Here is a 15,580-nt window from a genome sequence, read left to right on the forward strand (position 1 = left end):
CGCGCCCTGAGGTCGAGAGAAAATTTAGAGCCTGGCCTTGTACCTAAATGACACACTTTAATTTCGTCCCCGTCAATGCGCGGCTAGCGGCCAAGTCCCGTCTACCTGGTGCTGCAGCTCGTCCCCCTACGCCGCCCGCGTCTCGTCTACCTGCGCGGCCCTCGGCACCGGGCCCCATATTTGTTTGGGTGGCACTTGTGAGCGCTATTGGCCCTCACCGTGGTTCAGTCGCCCTCCAAGCCAGTCCGCCCTGCGATGGCGCCTTTGCCGGGCTCGTTCGTCCCAGTCGTGCGTGTTTCGTCTCTTCTTTTTCTACTCTCCTTCTCCCTCACCATCTGCTCTGACGTTTCTTCTCGTTTCACGAACTCAACGCAACAAACAAGACTTCGTTGGCAAAGTCTTATCCACTCCTTCACTTGAACGCTTCTTGGATATCGATTATCCAGCATTATATACCCTCTCACTCATTTCTGCCTCGTGCAATAACAAACCACCTCTCACAACACACGCAGCAAGGTAGGCTCGGCGGCACGCTGATCTGATCACCATTGACTGGAGAATATGACTTGCTAACCGGCTTGCAGCATTTCAAAACTTCTAGCGTATCATCGCAGATATCCATTATCTTGCCTGATTCTACCGCTATAACACTTGCGCTTCACTTTCACCCATCTTCACGCGACGCTTAGACAGCTTGTGTGCAAATCTCAACCACAAAAAAACCATCCCGAAGAATTTAAGATGAAGTTCTCTCTGTTCGCCGTCGCCGCTCTTCCGGCCCTTGCTTTCGCTCAGTCCACCACCACTGAGACGTCAACCACCGTCCTGACCAAGACTGTCACTCTCGCCAGACTTCACACAGTCACTGCTGTTGCCTCTCACAACGCCACCACCACCTCAGCCAGCTATCAGTCCATCGGTACTGCTGTCAGCACTGGCGTTGGTTCGACTGCCTTCAAGCCCACATCCGTTCCCTCAACTGGCGCTCCCATCGCTTCTGCCACCAAGGGCCCCCACAGCGCTGGTGTTGCTCTTGAGGCTAGCAAGGTCGCCTTGGTCGGTGTCGCTGGAATGATGATTTTCGCCATGATGTAAATCTTTGCGAAATGACAGAATACTTGGGAGTGTGGACAACTAGGGGATGAAGCGGATCCTTTTCCTCCGCGGACAGCAACCGTCTTGTCTTCTTTGCTCATTTACCAAAAAAGTTTTTCTTTTGTCATCTTGAAAAAAAAAATTAAAAACCCATTCTTCTGTATGACGATCTACGATCATTACGACTCGCCGACGATTTGACAACGTGCTTCTGTTGAAAAGGGATGGGCCCTTTTCGTCCACAAAGGCCTGGCGGTCTAATTCCTTCTTCTTCTTCTGATTCCCCCAATTTTTTTTTTCTTCCTGTGCTCGAGCGCGCCAATGGCGCTGCTGAGCTCATGTTCCCCCTTGATACTTTGTTTCTTGGGTGATCCTGTTATGCTCGCGGTTCCTGTCGCTGAAAAGATGACTACTGGCTGCGGTTCGTGATACGTCAACCGCCCATTCTTTCATCGATTCTTAGATGCTTAATCTTAAGCATTGTCTATTCTCACTCGTGGAAATCGACTGAATCTTGAAAGCTAGTATCTTGAAAGCTCAGTTATATCCTTTAATATGACCAGAGACAGCACGCATTGTATGTGTGAGCGAGCGGGCTAGCTGGATCTTAATTTCAATTCAATTATATTCTTTTTACGCCTCTTGATTCTGTCATAACCCCTACGCTTGGCAACTCTTCCATTCAAAAAAAAAAAATTCTTTGGATCTGATACCATGGATCTACATCTACCATGCTGGTGTACTTCTTTTTCGCGGGTGACGGGTATTTATTCTCTTCTATTGGTGATACCCCCTTTTTGTATATTGGAGACGATTTAGTTGGGGCTGGATTGTATTTGACGCGAAGTCTCTCAAGCATTCCTTGAGAGGGCTCGTTGAACTACACATTTGTCCCTGACTTAAAGGCTTGTGGTTTTGGCGTTATGCCCTTTGGAGTTTGGACAGAGGAGGTTCGGTGTTAGGGAGGGAAAAAAGGCGGTGATCTCGAGCCTGGCGTTTGTCTTCTTAGAACTAGGCAGTGCAATTAACCATCATCGCATCAGTTTTCGTATTATCTCATGACGTGACTTCACTGCCTATAATACCAACTTTGAATCTCGTGTGATTCAATTTTACATTCCAACACGAATGTCTCGGTACTGATTTGAGCCTACACGCCTAGGTAAAAAACTATACCAAACCGAGTGAGCCACTTACACGGCCGATGAAGGAATCGAATGGTATTTCAACAAGACAAGAATGGCATAAAAGAAAAGCAAACACTGTGAAATCTAATTATCAAAGACACAGAGAAGAGAAAAAGAAGGTCGTCTATTCTCATAAACCTGATAAACGGCTTGCTGTTGAATGCTGATTAATAAAGAGAAATCCCTATTGGCGCGCCCACCCAAGTCTCCGGCTTGCGGCGCTATGATGCGGGTCCCATCGGCTCCCCAACTTTTCCTCCAGAGCTCTTCCAACTAAATCATTCCTCATCACCCACAACCGACCCCCAGACGGAATTCTCGGAGGAGCATCCATCCCAGCGTCAGGTCTCTCACATATCCAAGATGGCCTCAATAGCCCCATCGATCCAGCGAGCTCAGGCGCCCATGCGAAGGGCTCTGGCCGCTTCTCCCGCCGCCCTCAGATCCTTCGCCACTGTCCCGCCGCATCCCACCGACGCCAACCAAGCTTCCACAAAGCCAGCATCCCGGCCCACGACGTACTTCAAGGATAAGACAGTGGGGTCGCTCTCAGACTTCATTGCGACCTCGTCTCCCGTGCAGTCCTTGTCGCCCAGCGATGCGTACGCCCTGAAGACGGCCGAAGTCGGCCCTGCCGGCAAGAAGCGAACAATCACACGACTGCCCGAATGGCTCAAGACGTCCATCCCCGCGGGCAACGAGAACTACAAGAAGATCAAGAGCGATTTGCGCGGTCTGGGCTTACACACCGTCTGCGAGGAGGCGCGGTGTCCCAACATCTCCGAGTGCTGGGGCGGTTCCGACAAGAACGCCGCCACGGCCACCATCATGCTCATGGGCGACACATGCACTCGTGGCTGCCGCTTCTGCAGCGTCAAGACTAGCCGGGCGCCTGCTCCTCTGGATCCCCACGAGCCTGAGCACACAGCCGAGGCACTGGCGCGATGGGGCCTTGGCTACGTTGTGCTGACGAGCGTGGACCGTGATGATCTGGCCGATGGTGGTGCCCGACACTTTGCAGAGACCATCAGCAAGATTAAGCAGAAGAAGCCGACATTGCTGGTCGAGGCCCTGACGGGAGATTTCGGCGGCGACCTGGACATGGTCAAGATTGTGGCCGAGAGTGGACTGGATGTATATGCGCACAATGTTGAGACTGTGGAAGGCCTCACTCCGTATGTGCGCGATCGCAGGGCGACTTTCCGCCAGAGCTTGAAGGTGTTGAATCACGTCAAGGAGGTGAAGGGCAAGGAGGGCATCATCACCAAGACAAGCATCATGCTTGGTCTGGGAGAACAAGAGCACGAAGTCATGGATGCTCTGAGAGGTACGTTACTTTGGACATATGCCACAAGTTGCAGAGAAAAGATGTTCTAACAGATTTATTTCCAGAGCTGCGAAAGGCCAACGTCGATGTAGTCACTTTCGGACAGTACATGCGCCCAACCAAGCGACACCTCAAGGTCGAGAAATACATCACCCCTGACGAATTCGAGATGTGGCGCGTGCGGGCTCTGGATATGGGCTTCCTCTACTGCGCGAGCGGGCCTCTCGTGCGTTCATCATACAAAGCCGGCGAGGCATTCATTGAGAATGTGTTGCGGAAGAGGGCTGGTGATAAGGCTGCTGCGGTGGCAAGCGAGGGTCTCGGCAAGACTGTTGCCCTTGATGCTACCAAGGCGCAGTAAAAGACGTATAAATGTACAAAAGAAAGAAGACTTGTTAAATTTGGTTATTATTAATTAGGCGTTATCTGCGAGACTAGAAGTTATCTAGAGGACTCACGAATTCAACGATGGAAAAGGGTGAGAGTCTTCAACAATGGCTCTTATAGATTGCTATAAACCCACTAAAGTGCGTGGAAGAAATGTTATAATACAAGCACGTCATCCCTCTGCGAAAACATGAATAGGTGTCAAATGCGTAATTCTATATATACCGAAAGATATAGAGGGGGTATCAACTCTATTCAAACTTTTTTACTCATTATCCCAAATCCGCTTCAATACCGTCAGCGCAATATACATGGCTTCCTCCGTCCGAATCGTCCTACTGCCCTGGTTCGGCAGCACATCGACCCAGTGATCAAACAGCTCCCTTGTCTTCCCGCCCTGAATACCCATCCCACCGAGTTCCTCGTCGTTCATCGCCGCATATTCGATGCCTCGCGGCCCACCAAACACAATGAGCATGTGGTTGAATTGCACGCGCTTCGAAGCAGGGAACTCTTTAGACGCAGGAGATCCTCGCTCGGACGTGCCGATGCTCAGGTCATATCCATTCTCGTAGGGAGACTCGGTAAAGACAGCCGAAAGAGAGGCTGCCTTTCGAACAGTGTAGCCCCAGTAGAAGCCGGCTTCTGTGCGGGGCGCGTGAGGATGCACGCACTCGCAGGGTTCGGACTCATCTTCTGCAAGCTTGAGGGTGACTCTCGTCTTGGGAGGAATGTCCTCCTTGATCTCGACGGGCTTATCCAAGCCAATGTCGACCAGCGTGCCATTGCTCGACTTTGTCATTCCCGCAATTGTGACACCTTCCCTGTAGGGCATTGATTCTTTGGGGTGTGGGTGGTGAGCAGTATCGAGACCCGGCAGCGAGGACGTGAGTCGCAGGTTGGGGTGTAGAGGAAATAGAGCCTTTCGCATGAACGGCGGCGTTTCCATGTACGATAGTACGTGTGTCAGAAAGTGGCATGGATCTGTGTCTCCGGTATAAACAGATGTGTCGGTCTTGTGCGGACGCGAAGACGAAGGAGAGTCGTCATAGACAATGACTTCGTCGACCGAAAAGATAGCGAGGGCGCGGGCAATGCGGCTGGGCACAGCCATTCGCTGTTCAGCGGTAGGTAGTCTATCAACACCGTGTGAGATTTCCCAATATAGTGGCATAGAGTAATCATATGAATACATACGTTGCGATTGTGCTGCTGGGGAAAGCTACAGAGACAGTCCAGTCTCTTCCCTCTTGGGCCGGGACATTGACGGCATGGAAGGATTGTTGAGCATTGCCGCCGCTGCTGGCAAGCTTTCTCTTCTGCATACCTGTTTAGTATTCAACCGCATGCTAGAAACAATTCAGAAGGCAATACCTTTGCTTCACGCTCTTGGTACGACATGATGGATTTATCTTATCAATGGAATACAAAATAATAGCCAGGCGTCGCTTTTGCGGTAGCTCAGTCTCAAAATTATTTAACATTATTCCGGCAGAATAGTGGGTCATATATGTTACCGCCTGCCTCTTTTGTCAAGTGCGACAGCTCGGATTACGCCATGGCATGCTCCGTATTGGCTATTTATCAGCCATGAATGATTAAGGCAGACAATCGCATGTGTCAAGCTGGCCACGTTTAAAACCTCGGACCAACAACAGCAGTTGTCGCGACTACAAAAGCATACGATATCCCAGAACCTACGTGCGCGTCTTCACAATGAGCGGCCCCGTCCATATCGCATCTGATGGCGAGTGGGATTCACTCCTGTCCGGCACCAGCGTGGTTGTCGCAGACTGTACGGCGTCACCCTTTGGCCATTTGCGCCAACAAGTAAATACTAACCAAGCATCGCAGTTTACGCCGACTGGTGTGGCCCTTGCAAGATGATCGCGCCGCACTTTGAGCGCCTCGCCAAGGAGCACTCCTCACCGAAGAAGGTCGCCTTTGCCAAGGTGAACGTCGATAACCAAGCCAATATTGCCCGCACGAACGGCATCACGGCCATGCCCACGTTCAAGATATTCCACAACGGCACAGCCATCGAGACCATTCGAGGCGCCAACCCGTCGGCCCTGACCGAAGCCGTCAACAAGGCCGTTTCGCTCAGCGGCAGCAGTGGCAAGAAAGCCGAGGCCGTGTTCAAGACCCCCGGCAGGACCCTTGGCGGCGATGGGCCCGTTCAGGGCCAGGGCCGCCCTTGGAATGTGTCTTCACTGCTGAATATTGTCATCATGCTCGTCGGACTGTACTTGACGTCTTTATTTTCGGCACGTAAAAAGGAGGCGTAGGAGGTTCAAGGAGGAACAATCTGCTAACTGGCGAGCCAGATTGACGCTTTCAAGGCTGCGGAACAGTCCATGTTTAACCCGAACAAACAGCCAGCGCCGCAGCTGAAGCCAACAGCGGCCAAAGGGCCTGCGCCAGCAGGTAGCGCCCGGGGGCAGCAACAACAGCAAAAGCCAGCGTTTAGGACCCTAGCCGACTTGTGATTGTTATACCATGGCCGAGGCGGTAGTGTGGCAGTGGACGAGTAGTGTTGTTTGTGTGTGAGCGTTCTTGCACTATCCTAGCCACGTTGGCATATTGAATTCTTATCGTAACATGAATAAATGGAGCTTAGAACTTCTGCTTTCTTTTGAAAGAGAAAAGGAAGCAAATAAATGAATAAAAACAAGTAAGAATACTGAAGAGCTTCTTCCTAAATTGGTTCAATGGAGCTATTCCTGCAGTGGGCCTAAAGCTTTTGTAGCTGACCTCTCATATGCGAGCATATCCAATCATCTTATCACGTGACCATGAGAGCTTGAAAAAGTCCATGAACCTTCATCACAGCAACCTTTTTTTCTGTGGCCAAATTATGCGCAAGGGGAGAAGATGTTGTCATTAAATGGAATCAAAAATGCTTGCCCAAAGTGCAGTTATGCATATCTCTTCACAGCACAGCGGCAATTCAGCCATTCGATTTCAACAGCCTCGTCAGTGCGAAGATCGACCGCCCCACGCATACAGCAAATTCAGCGAAGCTCGCATCAGTTAAACAGACGATGTTTTTCCAACTCTAGTATTGCTTTTCAGGAATCTCATGATGTATCAAAGAGCCAATCTCCAGATGATATTGAAAAAGTAGTTCGAGAAGCAAAGCAGCGCTTTAGAGACACACTTCCAAAGGGCTATCTCAATGAAGAAGAGTATGCACTTTATGAACGGCTTTATGGTCCACCACTTCGAGAGACTGCGCCAGAAGATGTTGGCATTCCAACTCACGCGGACATGGGAGGCCAATCCCCGCGTCCAACTGATGAAGGGACATTGCTGCGACAGTCTGAAGAGGGAGGTTTTGAGGAAGTGACTTACAGGATCCCCCCGCGGCAGGGCGACGAGCCAGGGCTATCGTCAGAATCTGAACAGCTCGTAGAATCCGACTCTGCGATAGAATCAGTTGAAGAGCCTTCAGATTATGTTGATGCCGTTGCCAGAAATCCAAGGGAGCGCGAAGCACTGCAAAGGCTCATGCTAGATTTTAAGACGGCGCAAAAGAAGCAGCTAGAAGATGAAATTGCAGCTGCGAGAGAAGAGGCCGAGGCCGAGCAGGAGGCATATGAAATGGAGGAAGAAGAAGAGCTATTCCCAGAGTCAGAAGAACCCCTTGCCGATACAGAGTGGGAGATGGGTTCCGGAGAGTCACGACGATTCCACCCTTACACCTTGGACGGCAGATTTCATGGAAGCCCCGTCGAAATCTCGCTACCTCAAAGCAGTCTCGTTACGCCCATACGTGATCTCTTGGATAGGACTCATTTAGGTCATGTCAAGACGGCTGCCGAAGCAGCTTTTGGTGGACAAGGGTTGCCGACGTCTCCATATACGCCGGAAGGGAGAAAAAACGGGCAAATGGGAGGGGTTGGCTTGCCTCCTGATCAGCGACACATGACGGAGATTGAGGCAGACGCGTTTCTAGCCGGCTATCTACCTCCTTCGTATGCTTCTGTTGTGTCAGTTTTGCGGGAGGTACGGAAACGACTGGGCAGTGACTGGATCAGGCAACGCCTCCAAAAAGACGAATCTGCAGGGCTGAGTGTCTTAGACGCTGGTGCTGGCGGTGCTGGTTTAGTTGCTTGGGAGCAAGTCCTCCAGGCGGAGTGGGATTTATTGAGAGAACAGGGTGTGGTTAAAGGCTCACAACCTCCTGGGAGGAAAACCGTGATTGCTGGATCGGATCGGCTGCGACATAGGCTGAAGAGTTTCCTACACAACACTACGTTCTTGCCTCGATTGCCAGATTACGAACACTCTGGTGAGATGCAAGGCGAGCGCCTGGATGCTGGTGATAAGCCACAGGCACGAAAAAGCTATGATCTCATCATTGCCTCGCATCTATTCCTCAAAGAGAAGCAGGATCATTACCGTCAGGCCGTTTTGAACAACCTCTGGACCCTCCTTAACAAGGACGGTGGTGTGCTTATTGTAATCGAAAAGGCGCATCCCCGTGGATTCGAAGCGGTCGCCCATGTGAGAGATACGCTTCTGAAACAGTTCCTTTTACCCCAAAATGGCGAGCCCGGTATTCCGACTGAAGAATTGAACCCGGCATATCATAAGGAACGGGAACCCGGTCACATCATCGCACCATGCACAAATCATGGAACGTGTCCTATGTACAAGGAAGTTGGGAAGAGCAAAGGCCGGAAAGATTACTGCTACTTCAACCAACGGTTCACACGGCCTACATTTTATACAAAAATGCTAGGCAATAGCACAAACAACCAGGGCGACGTGGAGTTTAGCTACGTGGCGATTCAACGTGGCCGCGCAAAGGCAGACCAGCTCCCAGGGTGGAAATCGACCGAGCAGGCCTTTGCAGGCTATGAAAAGTCCCCAAGTCGACCAGACATGCAAACTCTACCTAGGATGGTCCTACCACCGCTGAAGCGCAAAGGTCACGTCACGCTAGATGTGTGCACGCCCGAAGGCAAGATTGAGCGATGGACAGTGCCGAAGAGCTTCAGCAAGCTCGCTTACCACGATGCGAGAAAATCGCACTGGGGGGACCTCTGGGCTCTAGGCGCCAAGACCAGGGTATCTCGCAGCGTCCGAGTCGGCAGCGGGGTAGACGATGGAGGCAAGCGGGCTGAAGGCGGCAAGAAGCCTCGCAAGGTTGAGATTACAATGGATGGGGGCCGTCTATCCGCGAACGAGAAGAATGCGCGAAAGGAACGCAGGACCAAAGGCAAGCGAGATCGACAAACTGATTTGATCAAGGAGATTTTAGAAGCTGAGGATATTGAAGAGCTGGAGATTGAGAGAGAGATAGACGCGGAGGTGGCAGAGGAGCTTGAATTGGCCAAGGAGGAGAAGCGCGGAGGGAGGCGATGAATGTAGAAGTGAGAAACTGTACTATATATGACTTGGAGAACTGCATGTATATTAATGGTCTAGGGAGCTCTTTGGAGGGCTATATGAGATATCTAAGAAAAATCATCATTTATTTTTCCCATTTATAAAATGCATTTTCTGTTTCAACTGCCAATATGCAGCGTATATGTGTGTATTGCATGGTATGTATATTTCCCCAGTTCATGCATTGCCTCTTTTGGGCGATAGGCGGGGGTTTCACCTCAAACGCCTCGACTAAATTAAGGAATAAGGTGCAAATTAAGCATATCGCAGCGCCGGGGAACCAGATGGCGCTGCGCCGTAACAAACCATGATAATAACGATAATACAAGGCGGCGATGCAGCTAAACTTTCACCAAAGTTTGAAATCTCAGTTCAAAGATTCTTCATTATGGACCCTTGTTTTTTACCTTTTGATACGAAGTTACAATACCTACAATCCGGCAATACGAGCGCCGTGGAAACAAACGCAGATTTCCAGCGGGGTTTCTGCCACAAGCTCTTCAAAACAGAACTTATTAACCACCTAGGCAAAAACCCACTAGCGAGACGCAGCAGCGTTTTAGGTTGCAAATCCATCCCAAGCCATGCACTCCTTGGAAATTGATTTTCCCCATCTGGAAGCTCCATGGCCCATCAGGGGAGGGGGAAGAGCGAAGAGGGGGAAAGTAAAGGTCGGGTCTGGAATTTTTAATCTGTATGTCTCAGGGCTGAGCTGATGCTACTAAGCCTGCTATTATTAGCGTCGGCATCCGGACAGATTGTTTGAATCTCACAATCTCGTCTTCGTTTAGGTTGTGATGTGGCTTCTGCTCACTTTGCTGTTCTGACACCGCTTGGAAAGCATGAAATAAGGCGCGGTGGTGGTTTTGATCTGATTTTGTCTCTCTTTTCTCTCATTTAATTTGTGTCTCATTTTTTTTTTTTTTTTGTTCTTCAGCCAGCCAGTTGTTGCATTCTTTTTTTGGGAATAAGCCACCTCATCTTCGCAGAGGGCGTCGCGACTCCATCATCTTCTGTTGAGGGCCGCAGCCATGTTTGCAGGCCGCCCGCGTTTTATACGCAACGGCATCATCCTCACAATCTTCCTCTTCGTCTTATGGCGCTTCCAGGTCACGTCACCATCGCCATCAACGTCAGAATGGAAGCTGCTGCAGCATCGCATGAACCACGGCGCGTCGCCGAGCCAGTATCCCGAGTCAAAGTCTAGCTTCGACTGGGGCGCCGTGAAGCTGCGCTTCGCCCCCAACAGCACCACAAAACTGCCCAAGAAGAGCTCGCGACCGCTTCCGCGGATCCAGCATCCCTTTGGACCCGAACCATCGCCTGCAGCGCGGGAGCGGGAAGCAAGGCTGCTTGAGGTGAAGAAGGTCGCTCTGCGGGCATGGCGGGGGTATAAGAAGCACGCCTGGATGCAAGACGCTCTGTTGCCCATTTCTGGAGCCGGAAGAGAGCACTTCTCGGGCTGGGCGGCCACGCTGGTCGATTCGTTGGACACGCTTTGGATCATGGGCCTGCGGGAGGAATTCGACGAGGCAGTGGCGGCAGTGGCAGACATTGACTTTGGATCTTCGACGAGTAACCGGATTAACATCTTTGAAACCAACATTCGTTATCTCGGCGGTTTGTTAGCAGCGTATGATTTGAGCGGTAGAGAGCTATTGCTCAAGAAGGCAGTAGAACTGGGGGATCTCATCTACGGCGGATTCAACACTGAAAACGGCATGCCCGTCGACTTCATCAGCTTCCATGCCGCCAAAGAAGGAGGAGGACTGCTAGTCGAAGGCGCCGTTGTGTCAGCCTCGCCCGGAACGCTGTCTCTTGAGCTGGCGCACCTGTCGCAGGTCACCGGAGACATGAAATACTACAGCGCCGTGGCGCAGCTGATGGATGTGTTTTACCAGGGCCAGAATCAGACGAGCGTGCCGGGAGTCTGGCCGATGAACATCAACATGAACGCAAAGGACGTGGTCCAGGGGAGCTCCTTTACGCTTGGCGGCTGCGCCGACTCTCTGTACGAGTATCTGCCTAAGATGCATCAGCTGCTGGGAGGCGGCGAGCCCAAGTACGACATCATGTCCAGGACGTTTCTCAAGGCCGCAGACCAGCACTTTTTGTTCCGTCCAATGCTGCCCGACGAGGACGACATTCTGATATCCGGCAACGTCAACATTAACTCTGAAGGCAAGCCGGTGCTTGATCCCGAAACGGAGCATCTGGCTTGTTTTGTCGGTGGAATGTTTGGCCTGGCAGGAAGGCTCTTCGGCAACGAAGGCGACGTTGAGCGAGGCATCAAGCTGACCAACGGCTGCGTCTACGCATACCGCGCCTTTCCCACGGGCATGATGCCGGAGCGAATCGATTTCGCGCCGTGCAAGGACCGCGCCCACTGCCCCTGGGACGAAGAGTACTGGATCCAGGAGCGTGATAAGCGCAACGAGTGGAGAGAGCACCTGCCCAAGGGCTTCACCACCGCCAAGGACCCGCGATATCTCCTTCGACCAGAGGCCATTGAGAGCGTCTTTTACGCGTACCGACTCACGGGACGCAAAGAATTCCAGGATGCCGCGTGGGATATGTTTACGGCCATTGCAAAGGCCACCAAGACGGAGTATGCGAATGCCGCGGTACTGGATGTGACAACGAGGGCAGAGAAACCGCCTCAGGAGGACTACATGGAGGTGAGTGCTGAGTGACCCCCCACCCCTTGTCCATCTTTCATGATGTGGTTTTTGCTATACTGACAGTGAATAACCAGAGCTTCTGGCTCGCCGAGACGCTCAAGTACTTCTACCTGGTCTTCTCAACGCCAGATATCATCAGCTTGGATGACTATGTGTTGAACACCGAGGCTCACCCCTTCAAGCTTACGAAATGATAGTAAAACAAAATTGAGATGTACTGTACCAACATTCGATGAGAAAATTCTCTTGTTTCTAGCGTCGAATACTCAGATACCGGGGAAGACGTGATTGGAGTTTGGAAATGGCTTTCCACAACATGTGCCGAAGCTCACTCTTGCCAAGCTCTACGGCATGACTGTAGAAATGCAGCCCCGTCGTCATGCACTGTACCATGATCAAATATAGAAAGTTTCATGTTTTCTAGCGTCAGATGCTCCAGCTAATGATGAGACCTGATTGGAAGTCGGAGATTCTTCCGTGCGAAGAGCATACGCTTCTGCGCCGGAGGTGTTCTAAGGCTTATCCTCATACTGTACGTCGATTGGATCTATACAGTCGCCACTTACCGCTTCCCCCGCAGTGCTGTGTTCCTCATGGTCAGAATTGCGTGTCCATTGACAGCAAAGGCAAGGATCCTCTGTAATGCTCGGGGCAGCATGTCTTGCAGGTGTTACTTTGTAAGCAGCCAACCGAGGGGGGGAAGCTCCAAAAAAAAAAAAAAAAAAAAAAAGGGAACAGCAACTTAGGCCGCCTCAACGAACAAGAAAGCTGTAATTCTGCGCACGCAAAAGCAGGAAACGGTCCGCTTGCAAAATGGTGCTTTTCGCTTTTACCATTGCCCTGTACTACTGTATATGTTGAATATTCCATTTTGCAATGCTTGTTTTTGCTCCGGATGGTTTTGTCCTCTCTCCATCAAGGTAGCCACAGCTAGCTAGTAGGTGCATGTATTAGCGCTGCTGTTTCTGCGTGCAAACATATCCAGATCAAGGCTCCCCATCAAACGTGCCACCAACACGCAATGATAGACTTGCGTGGGAACGTGTCTCGTCTCTGAATGGGCAGCGCACAGCAGTTCATCGCTATGCCGCCACCTCTTGACGTCAAGGCCGAGTTCCCCTGTTCAATGAGAGGCGCCCAGCATCAGCTTCACTGGCTGCCAAAGTTTCATTGGCCGGAGCAACTGGTCCGGCGCACTCGGTGCTCACAGCAGAACTGCCCGAAGCAGCCACTGACGGCGGGGGTCACAAGCCCCATGAGCCTCACTAGCCACGCCTCCGCGCCACACATGGCTGTTCTGGGAGATTCTGCCTGCACATCCTCAACTGGACTCGGATGTAAGACCGTCTCTGCCGTTGGCACGAATTCAAAAATCCGATCTAGCTATCCCTGTTCTGTGGATGGCAATTGAGGGTGGCGGGGATCCCTGCTGCTCTAACAGCCGTGATATCGATAATCTTGTTATTTGAATCCCACATGCCGATGCATCAAGTCCATGTTACGATGCGTATCTGATGTGAGAGTCTGGCAGTGGATCAATTGGCCACGAGAATCATCACACGTTTGAGAGCGCGAAGCAGCGCAGCTCCGAGTGATTCCAGACACAGATAGAAGCCCCATGGGACGACCTGGTCGTGCCTTGCAGCATGTCAAACTACTTGCCTCCGAACCATGTAAAAGAACTGGGCACATGTAGCACCAGCTAGGTAGCCAAGCCGTTCCTGGCCGCCTGCGCGGAGCTAGAGAGGGGAACTTGGGGAAAAACAGGAAGTATTACGGAGCAAATCTAGGGAATCCAAAATTGCTGGGCTTTCCGTTTACAGTGGTGACGAACGCTATGATGAAATGGCCCTCCTCCATGTGAAAAGCCACTTCCCATCCAATTCCTGATTTTGTATATAAAGATCGCCACCAACTGCCTGTTTCTTCTGCCCCCGTGGAAAGCTACAATCCATTTCTTATTTTATTTCCTCTTTTAACAAATTATACTTTACATGTTTATTACCTGAACACAGGACGATACACGTGTCCAAGTGTGAACAAGTCTGTAATGGTAATCAGCTCAAATCTGTAAGCTATCCTGAACACCCTCTTAGCAGCAAACATCCTTATGCCGGAACCTATTCTCTTATAATCAAACCTTTTCATAACAATTGCACCTTTTCGCACCTGTTTGCTCTCGTTTGTGCCGTTGTACCTGCTTGCTATACTCTCTCCTTTGGTATATCATTAATCATTACATTACTCACGGCCGAGACATCAGCTCACACCACAAGAAGAATTCAGCTCTAAACCAAGCTCTCATCCTGAAACGCCAACCTACCAAGGCAACTCACTTATATTCGCCACAAAACCAACCTTCGCCGCAGCTGAGTGAGATCTCGAGCATTGCATTCTCACCACAGCGCTTTACAAATCACCTCTTCAACCTGTATAGGCGCAGCATGGATTTCGAAAACGCCATGCCGGAGGCTCCCATCGACCCACAACTGGAGCTGCTTACAAGCAGCCAGGGCAATCTGACGCCTGACGCAATGGCATATTCGTATCCAACCACATCTTTTGACCAATGGAATTCCATGTTCCAGTCAATAGGGGACTTCCCACAAGCCCCACAAGACCCAGGCATGATGAACTCGGATCACTATAGCGATACGTCATCATCGTTTTCTTTCGGAAACGATCAGAATGCAGAGTTTCTCATGTCTCCGATACAGGGAGCGTCACTCACCCTGGACCATTCACCCGGCAACACATCCATCACCTCCGTCTCAGAGCCTGGAGCCAGCACAAAAACCGAACCCTACGCCAATGCCAATATCGGTACCAGCAAAGCAAACACCAACACCAAAAAGGATGCTCCAAAAGCCACAAAGGGCAAAAAGGGTCATCGCCGGGCCCGCAGCGAGTCGGAAAAGAAAGAACAGGTCAAGCAGCGGAACAGGGTCGCCGCGTCCAAATGCCGACAGAAGAAGAAGGTCAAGGTGGATGAGCTGAAGGAGATGCAGTCGAACCTGGAGGCTCAGAACAACCAGCTCCGCATGGAATTCCAGAAGCTCCGCGAGGAGATTGGCCAGGTGAAGAGCGATCTGATCAACCATACCGAGTGCAACGACGCCAACATCAACCGCTGGGTTGAGAATGAGGCCAAGGGCTTTGTGAAGAAGCTCGTTGAGAAAGGGGAGCGGCAACGCATGGCGAGCGTCAGCAGCAGCACCGAGGGCAATCCCATGGGCGTAATGCCGATGCAGCCGTTTGAGGGCGTCTCGAACATGCCGCTTGCGGATCCCTACATGGGACTGGATCAATAACTCGACTCAAATCACCCTCCTGTCTCTGCTTCTATTTCTCGCCTCTCGTCGGACGGCCAGCAAGCTCCGGGAGAGGGGGAGGGGGGACAGGGGGTGTCTTTCTCATCACGAAATGCTGTTCCTCAATGCGATATTCCAATCACAAAATCTTTCCATTTGTTACCCTCGATTCAACAAAGATTTTTCGATTTATGC

The 15,580-nt window shown here is 51.2% G+C and overlaps 8 protein-coding genes across 9 annotated transcripts; 6 read left to right on the forward strand and 2 right to left on the reverse strand.

Moving 5' to 3' along the window:
• Window positions 1–741: 741 nt before the first annotated feature.
• Window positions 742–1,095, forward strand: TrAFT101_009897 (uncharacterized protein; the record flags this gene model as incomplete). Its single annotated transcript, XM_066128787.1, has 1 exon — window positions 742–1,095. The coding sequence occupies one exon, from the start codon at window positions 742–744 to the stop codon at window positions 1,093–1,095; it is 354 nt and encodes a 117-aa protein (XP_065984910.1).
• A 1,421-nt stretch (window positions 1,096–2,516) lies between these two features.
• Window positions 2,517–4,199, forward strand: TrAFT101_009898 (uncharacterized protein). The gene is made up of 2 exons (XM_024900025.2): window positions 2,517–3,609; window positions 3,675–4,199. Exons 1-2 carry the CDS (start codon window positions 2,646–2,648, stop codon window positions 3,968–3,970), a joined length of 1,260 nt encoding a protein of 419 aa, XP_024761167.2. The 5' UTR covers window positions 2,517–2,645; the 3' UTR covers window positions 3,971–4,199.
• On the reverse strand, window positions 4,106–5,445 carry TrAFT101_009899 (uncharacterized protein). Its single transcript, XM_024900067.2, has 3 exons — window positions 5,371–5,445; window positions 5,194–5,315; window positions 4,106–5,132 (listed from the first exon to the last, which is right to left on the reverse strand). The coding sequence occupies exons 1-3, from the start codon at window positions 5,395–5,397 to the stop codon at window positions 4,262–4,264; spliced, it is 1,020 nt and encodes a 339-aa protein (XP_024761166.1). The 5' UTR covers window positions 5,398–5,445; the 3' UTR covers window positions 4,106–4,261.
• A 160-nt stretch (window positions 5,446–5,605) lies between these two features.
• Window positions 5,606–6,764, forward strand: TrAFT101_009900 (uncharacterized protein). Of its 2 annotated transcripts, XM_066128788.1 has the most exons (3): window positions 5,606–5,791; window positions 5,851–6,263; window positions 6,324–6,764. In XM_066128788.1, the coding sequence occupies exons 1-3, from the start codon at window positions 5,713–5,715 to the stop codon at window positions 6,483–6,485; spliced, it is 654 nt and encodes a 217-aa protein (XP_065984911.1). In that variant the 5' UTR covers window positions 5,606–5,712; the 3' UTR covers window positions 6,486–6,764. The 2 variants fall into 2 exon arrangements, with proteins under 2 accessions (XP_065984911.1, XP_065984912.1); XM_066128789.1 differs by having other exon boundaries at window positions 5,851–6,764.
• Window positions 6,765–6,794: 30 nt separating this feature from the next.
• TrAFT101_009901 (uncharacterized protein) lies at window positions 6,795–9,521 on the forward strand. The gene has a single exon (XM_066128790.1). The coding sequence runs from the start codon at window positions 6,871–6,873 to the stop codon at window positions 9,367–9,369; it is 2,499 nt and encodes an 832-aa protein (XP_065984913.1). The 5' UTR covers window positions 6,795–6,870; the 3' UTR covers window positions 9,370–9,521.
• Window positions 9,522–9,863: 342 nt separating this feature from the next.
• On the forward strand, window positions 9,864–12,772 carry TrAFT101_009902 (uncharacterized protein). Its single transcript, XM_024910967.2, has 2 exons — window positions 9,864–12,071; window positions 12,149–12,772. The coding sequence occupies exons 1-2, from the start codon at window positions 10,425–10,427 to the stop codon at window positions 12,266–12,268; spliced, it is 1,767 nt and encodes a 588-aa protein (XP_024761164.2). The 5' UTR covers window positions 9,864–10,424; the 3' UTR covers window positions 12,269–12,772.
• Window positions 12,587–12,944, reverse strand: TrAFT101_009903 (uncharacterized protein; the record flags this gene model as incomplete). Its single annotated transcript, XM_066128791.1, has 2 exons — window positions 12,587–12,656; window positions 12,859–12,944. The coding sequence occupies 2 exons, from the start codon at window positions 12,942–12,944 to the stop codon at window positions 12,587–12,589; spliced, it is 156 nt and encodes a 51-aa protein (XP_065984914.1).
• Window positions 12,945–14,533: 1,589 nt separating this feature from the next.
• On the forward strand, window positions 14,534–15,385 carry TrAFT101_009904 (uncharacterized protein; the record flags this gene model as incomplete). Its single annotated transcript, XM_024905481.2, has 1 exon — window positions 14,534–15,385. Exon 1 carries the CDS (start codon window positions 14,537–14,539, stop codon window positions 15,383–15,385), a length of 849 nt encoding a protein of 282 aa, XP_024761163.2. The 5' UTR covers window positions 14,534–14,536.
• Between the last annotated feature and the right edge of the window lie 195 nt (window positions 15,386–15,580).

The sequence above is a fragment of the Trichoderma asperellum genome, chromosome 6 (assembly GCF_020647865.1).
Source record: "Trichoderma asperellum chromosome 6, complete sequence".
Classification (NCBI taxonomy): Eukaryota; Fungi; Ascomycota; class Sordariomycetes; order Hypocreales; family Hypocreaceae; genus Trichoderma; species Trichoderma asperellum.